We start from the raw sequence: 6,901 nt of genomic DNA on the forward strand, positions 1-6,901 counted from the left end.
TACGGGTGGTTGTGAGCCACCATGTGGTTGCTGGGATTTGAACTCAGGACCTTCGGAAGAACAGTCAGGGCTCTTACCCGCTGAGCCATCTTGCCAGTCCTTTCCGGCCTGCATTTTCAAGGGTAGAAATACTGTTCACTTTTAGATTGATGTTGCTTTATGTATCTAGTTCAAGAATTCCTCTGTTCCAAGAAGATGAAAACATTCTGTGTTTTGGAATTTTACTCACCCTGTAGTATAGGAAAAGCTTGGAACTTGCTGCCTTGTAAAAAAAAAATCTGTTTTGAATGGGCTATCCTTGGCAGCGTGCAGCCCAAGGCTGTAGGTCAGACATGCCTGGGTTTTTTGTTTGTTTATTTTAAGCTTATTTTTATTTTATGTGTTTGAATGTTTTGTTTCTGTGCCTGAAAACATAACACTCCTGTCCAGTGCCTGCATGGTCAGAAGAGGATACTGAATCTTCTAGAACTGAAGTTATAAACACTTATGAATTTCCTTGTAGGTGCTAAGAACTGAACCTGGATCTGTAAGAGCAGCAGTTGATCTTAACCTGTGCATAGGTCTTCAAAGGTGTGTTGGGAACTAAACTTGCAGTTCTTAATTACCCCAGAATATATCTCTTATTTTCACTCATTCTGGTGCCTGTCTGTATTTTTTAGTAATGGCTATGCAAATGCAGCTTGAAGCAAATGCAGATACTTCAGTGGAAGAAGAAAGCTTTGGTCCACAACCTATTTCACGGTTAGAGGTATGTTCTTAGTTGCTAAGTATTTAATTATAATGCTGTAATAAATTCTTCTACCTAATGGAAGAAATTAACCTTTACAGAAATTAAATTGAGGTTTCAGGAAGTTGTCAAGGTTTCTACAGAAAAGCACAGGATTGTTGCTAAACATGTCTGGTCAAGTTTCTCGCCAATCCTCTTCCTATTCTGTTTTCTCCCTAAGAGCTGAACTTTAGAAACAAAGGCCTAGCATCCCATAGTAGAATGTCTGTGCTACTTATACTAAGTATAAAAATGCTAATGGGGAGTCTGGTGTAACCCTGGAATGCACAGGCTGTCATTGGGCAGACTAAAGGGTGCTGGGTTGTTAAGGTGTAAGACTCACCTCTATTTTAGGACTCAGCACTAAGAATATGAAGCATTAGGCCCAGAATGGGGGTTGCTGGGTACCCCATGCACTGAGGGTTCCAGCACTGCTGCCAAGTGGCCTTGTCCCAGCTCCCTCCCCCTGGCTGGTGTGAGCGTGCAAGTATGTGTGCAGAGCTTGTGTTTCATACTGCAAATATAAAGGAAGATAGCAGAAGAAAAAATATACATATGAGGCATTAGCTGGGTATGATGGCTCACACCTGTAATTCTAGCAGTTGGAAGGCTGAAGCAGAATTCTTTTGGAGGCCAGCCTGCTCTACATAGCAAGTTCCAGGACAAGGGCTGTATAGTGAAACCTGTCTCAAACAAGCCACAAAAAAGTAGCAGCAGCAGAACAACAAGAGGCTTGGGGGGGATGGCTCTGTGGGTAAAGTCCGTGCCGTGCAAACAATGAAGACCTCAGTTTGGATCCCCAGCCCCCATAGAATCCAGGCAGAGTGGCAAATGCCTGTGCTCTTAGAAGATCATTAGGGCTTTTTGGTGAGCCAGTCTAGCAATCAGTGAGAATCATCTATAGTAAGAGACCCTGTCTCCCAAAATAAATGACTGAGGCAGACACCCCTGGCCTCCATGCATGTACACACAAATCTATATGCACATGACCACAAGCTCATATATCCCCCCCCCCACACACACACACACAAGCAAAACAATAGCACATACTAAATTTGTACAATATTTCTGCCTGCTATACAAAGGACTGGCCCTGTGGGAGTAAACACCTGGATCTTCTGTTTCGATTTATATAATTTTCCAGTCTACCTGAACCTCAAGACTCTGGAAACTACTTAAATGAGATGAGCTTAGTGGCGCTTACTTCCAAAATGGAGCAGAAAGAATCAGGAGCCCCAGGTTGTCATTTGTTCCTGACAGGTTTGGGCTGTGTGAGGCCCTCTCTCAAACTCTGGCACTACTCTCTCCTTCCACCTTCATTGAAAGTTCTTGGTCATAACTAATTTTTAAAGATTATTTGTGAGGGGCTGGAGAGATGGCTCAGGTAAGAGCACCGGCTGCTCAGGGCCTACCTGAGTTCAGTTGCCAGTATCCACATCATGGCTCAGAGCTATCTATAACAGGATCTGATGCCCTCTACTGGTATATATGAAGACAGCATAACCATATACATAAAAATAAGTAAGTTTTCAGGGGAAAAAAGATCATTTGTGTGTATTCGGCTAAGTCTAAATGGGTGGATACTCAAAGAGGCCAGAAGAGGGTGTCAAATCTATTGGAACTGGAGTTAGAGTTGGTTGTGGGAAATGGGTTCTGGGAACTAAATTCCAGTTCTCTACAACAGCAACAACCACTCTTAACTGCTGAGTCATCTCTCCAGCCTTCATGTTTTGTTTCATTTAAGATTTATTTATTTCTTGTCAGGCACTGATGGCACACACCTTTAATCCCAGCACTTGGGAGACAGAGGCAGGTGGATCTCTGAGTTCAAGGCCAGCCTGGTCTACAGAGTGAGTTCCAGGACAGCCAGGGCTACACAGAGAAACCTTGTCTCAAAAAAAAAACAAAAAACAAAACAAAAAAAAGATTTATTTACTTCTTTAACAGGAAAATAAAATAAATTTTCTACCCAGTAACTTTTTAAATAGGACTTTTAAAGGCACTGGGGCTCGTTCTGCACAACCAAAGCTAAACACAGGTCAAGACAAAATGAGCCAAAGAATGAGAAAGAGCCAGAAGATTAAAACATACTGCCACTATGACCATACCACCCTGAACGCACCCAATCTCATCTGATCTCGGAAGCTAAGCAGGGTTGGGCCTGGTTAGTAGTACTTGGATGGGAGACCGCCTGGGAATACAGGTGCTATGGGCTTAAAAAAACAAACAAACAAAACAAAAAAAAGAACATACTGCCAAAGTTAGTATGAGGCCAAGCAGAGCGATTTAGTAAGAAACTGAGAGAAGCCAGGTTGAATCAGTCAGCTTGGAGAGGAGTTTGAGCCAGCTAAGTTGAACAAGCCAGCTAGAGTTCAGAAAGAACTAAAAAGGGTATGAGCTTATCAGTAAGTAGCAAGTCTCAGGCTGAAAACATTCTAAGCCTAGATAAGATTGTATGAAGGCTTCCAGGACTAGGCTTAGGTTAGCAGACAAGCAGTAAGCCTTCAGATAAGCCTTCATGTAACAATTACATGAGGTGATTAAAAGTTACTTTTACAGTGGGGTCATTTTCTTAATGATTAATGTAGGAGGGCCCAGCCCTGGGCTGTATACAGAAGGAAACTGAGGAAGCTATTACATTTCAGTAATAAGCAGTGCTCCTCCATGGTCTGTATTTCAGTTCCTGTCCCATCATCCCTTCAGGACAGACTGTGTGCTATAAAGTCTAATAAACACTTTCTCCCCAAATTGCTTTTGGTCATGGTATTTATCAAAGCAATACAAAGCAAGTTAGGACAGCAAATATTCTACCAATGAGCTTCACCCTCAGCCTAGATATTTATTTTAATTTTAAGATTAAAATTGTAGCTTAACATAGCCTTGAGTTCATTGTGTAGATGAGGATAACCTTGATTCCTAATCCTAATTTCACCTCCTGAGTGTGACTGTAGGCATATAACCAGCATTACCTGTCTTTTTGTGTGATGTATTTATTTTATTTTTTAATTTTTAGATTTATTTTATTATTTTTGTATAAAAGAGTTTGGCTTTCATGAATGTGTACACCACCTCTGTGTCTATCTAGTACCCAGAGAGGTCAGAAATGAGCTTCAGATACTCCTAAAACTGGAGATAAAGGCAGTTATGAGCCACCATGTGGATACTGGGAACCTAGGCTGGCCAACACTCATGCCTATTTCCCATGGCCCCCTTTTCGGGGGTGATTTCTTTTTTTAAATTAGCATATGTTAAGTTGCATATTGATGTGCTTTGTTATGTTATGTTTATGATGTATTTTGACCATCACCCCTATCACCTTAACTTGCCCTACTGATCCCCTTTCTCTTCCCTCCTTTCCTCTGTTTCTGATTTTTTTGGTGACACCGTTTTTGGCCTGGAGCTCACTGGTTAGACTAGTCTGGCTGCCTCTCTAGTGAGTCTTAGAGATCTACCTGTCTCAGCCTCCTCAGGGTAACCCTAACACTGCCACATCTCACTGTCTCTCCAGTCCAAAACTATTAATTTAGATAATGAAAAAATTGATAATTTGGTGGGTTTTTGTTGTTGTTGTTGTTTGTTTGTTTTTTGTTTTTTAAAGACATAATGATATTTTGCACTGTGTAATTCAACTGCTGATTTCTGGGCCCCCATATCTGGTTACAGTCCTTACTCTTTTTTTTTTTTTTTTTTTTTTGGTTTTTCGAGGCAAGGTTTCTCTGTATAGCCCTGACTGTCCTGGAACTCACTCTGTAGACCAGGCTGGCCTCAAACTCAGAAATCCGCCTGCCTCTGCCTCCCAAGTGCTAGGATTAAAGGCATGTGCCACCACTGCCCGGCTCAGTCCTTACTCTTATCTCTTGCCTCAATGTTATATGAGCGCTGCTCCCATTTATTCTTTGATTGGTCAATAAAGGTAGCCAATCAGCCAGTGACTGAGCAAGAGAGAAAATGGGACTAGACTTCTTTCCACCCAGGGGAGAGGGCAGCAGAGAGAGGAGGTAGGAGTTAGCCTCAGGGAAACAGTCCTGGAGACACCATGAGAAAACAACTGGAGCAGGCACAGCCATAGAATGCAAGTATCTCAGAGATTTTGGCTCGGAAGTAGCCAGATTAGCATAGAAGATTAAAATGAAGTAATACTTGCTCAGTTGTTGTGTCCTTACAGATTTGGTACATAAAAATATAGTCCAGTCTTAATTATTTGGGGTCTAGCCGGGTTAAGAGGAAAATTGTAACACACTTATTAAAAAGTCATTAACAGGTTTTGGTTTTGTCGAGACAGGGATTTTTTGGGTAACAACCCTGGCTATCCTAGAACTCATTCTATAGACCAAGCTAGCCCCAAACTCAGAGCTCCACCTGCCTCTGCCTTCTAAGTGATAGTATTAAAGGCATACGCCTTTAATTTGTTATTTAATGATTCATGTATGGTCAAACTTTTAAGGGGTTTTGCTATATTATTGATCTTCAAACACCTTTCTGAGGTGTACTATCCATGTTAGACAAGAGGCCTAACTTCATTCATTGTTTCTTACAGCAATGTGGCATAAATGCCAATGATGTGAAGAAATTAGAAGAAGCCGGTTACCATACGGTGGAGGCTGTTGCTTATGCACCAAAGAAGGAACTAATAAATATTAAGGGAATTAGTGAAGCCAAAGCTGACAAAATTCTGGTAAGTATACCCACGAGATGGTGGAGAGGGCAGAGGCATTAGTGAGAATGATTAGTGCACAGTGATGTATAGTGACAGCCCTTAGCACTCTCCCTTTCTCTTATTACCTGGTTTCCATTCCAGAAGTGATTGTTGACAGTTTTTATCTTAAATTCTGATTTTCTGTGGAGAATTGCAGTATTGTGGGATTTGACATAAATACTGCCAAAAACATGTTCCCACTAGCCCCTGGTAAGGTTGTGCATCTTATCATTTTGAATGTGATATCACCTCAGAGTTATATTTAAAAATATTATATATATACCGTTTTGGCATGTGCACCACATACTTACCTTCGGGGGGCTAGGAGAGGGTGTTAGATCCCCTGGAACTGGACTTACAGATGTTCATTAGCCACCGTGTGGGTACTGGGTATCAGACCTTGGTTCTCTGATAGAACAGCAAGTGTTCTTAAGCCATTTCTCAGCCCCTAAAATAGGTTTATAAAAGAATTTTGATGCTACATTGTAAGGAACAAGCCTGTAGTTTGAACTATTACGGGTGTGGGACAGGAAGTTGGAAGCTAGTCTTTGCTTCGGAGTGAGTTCATGTAGGCCAATTTGACCAACTTAACTGAGTGAGACCCTGTGTCAGAAATAAAATGTAAAAAGAGAGGCTGGGTACATGTTTCAGTGAAAAGTACTTGCCTAGTATGTGCTAGGCTTCAGGTAATTATCAATACCACCGGGGGGGGAAGGGGAAGAGAGAGAGAGAGAGAGAGAATGACATTGGTAAAATGTTGATATAAAAAGTCACATGGTAACTTGGCATGCTAAAGTCATAGGTTCAGTCCTAACAACAACTAAAATATCAAGGTAACAGGATATATCCACAGTATCTTTTAATGTTTTTATTAGCCTATATTAATATGTAATATTTCAAAAGGCGGAGCGACAGTGTGAAGGGTCTGGAAAGATGCTCATGGTTAAGAGTATATTCTAACCTTGCAGAGGACCTGAGCTTAGTTCCCAGCACCTATGTCAAGTATCTCACAATTCCTTGGAGCTTCTACACAGAGATTTTTTTCTGGCCTCGGGACAGATGTGTGAGAAGATACGCAAACATGAGACAGTATTCTGCCAAGTATAAGAGCAAAGGCACCAAGCCCCACTCCTCCTCTCCTCCCACCCCCCAAAAAAATCCTGCTTTTTATTCACATGAAAATTGTGGAGCTTTGTTTTAAAGTTAATTTTGTTTTATTGGACCAGTAAGCAAGCTGACTGATTCCTTTTCAGACTTAAGAAAGCCTATAGGTATCTGAACAGAGAAAATGTCTAAAGAGGTGTTAGAAGAGAAGGGAAAGTGAAAATGGAAAGCAGGCCTGGTGGCACACATCTTTGATCCCAGCACTGAGGAGATAGAGGCAGGTGGATCTCTGAGTGAGTTCCCTCACAGCCAGAGCTACATAGTGAGACCTTGTC

General features: G+C 41.5%; 1 protein-coding gene and 1 pseudogene across 4 annotated transcripts in view; both read left to right on the plus strand.

Annotated features, from left to right (window-relative positions):
- Window positions 1–6,901, plus strand: part of Rad51 (RAD51 recombinase) — a 21,212-nt gene that overhangs the window by 3,498 nt on the left and 10,813 nt on the right. For 2 of the 4 annotated variants that reach the window (XM_031371495.1, XM_031371497.1), the window contains exons 2-4: window positions 503–570; window positions 660–748; window positions 5,304–5,441. In XM_031371495.1, the coding sequence (XP_031227355.1) occupies window positions 662–748; window positions 5,304–5,441 (225 nt within the window). In that variant the 5' untranslated portion in view covers window positions 503–570; window positions 660–661. The remainder of the gene's footprint in view (window positions 1–502; window positions 571–659; window positions 749–5,303; window positions 5,442–6,901) is intronic. The other 2 variants (XM_031371499.1, XM_031371496.1) reach the window with 1 other exon arrangement.
- On the plus strand, window positions 2,861–2,981 carry LOC116092694 (annotated as a pseudogene).

Source organism: Mastomys coucha, unplaced genomic scaffold (genome assembly GCF_008632895.1).
Source record: "Mastomys coucha isolate ucsf_1 unplaced genomic scaffold, UCSF_Mcou_1 pScaffold15, whole genome shotgun sequence".
Lineage (NCBI taxonomy): Eukaryota > Metazoa > Chordata > Mammalia > Rodentia > Muridae > Mastomys > Mastomys coucha.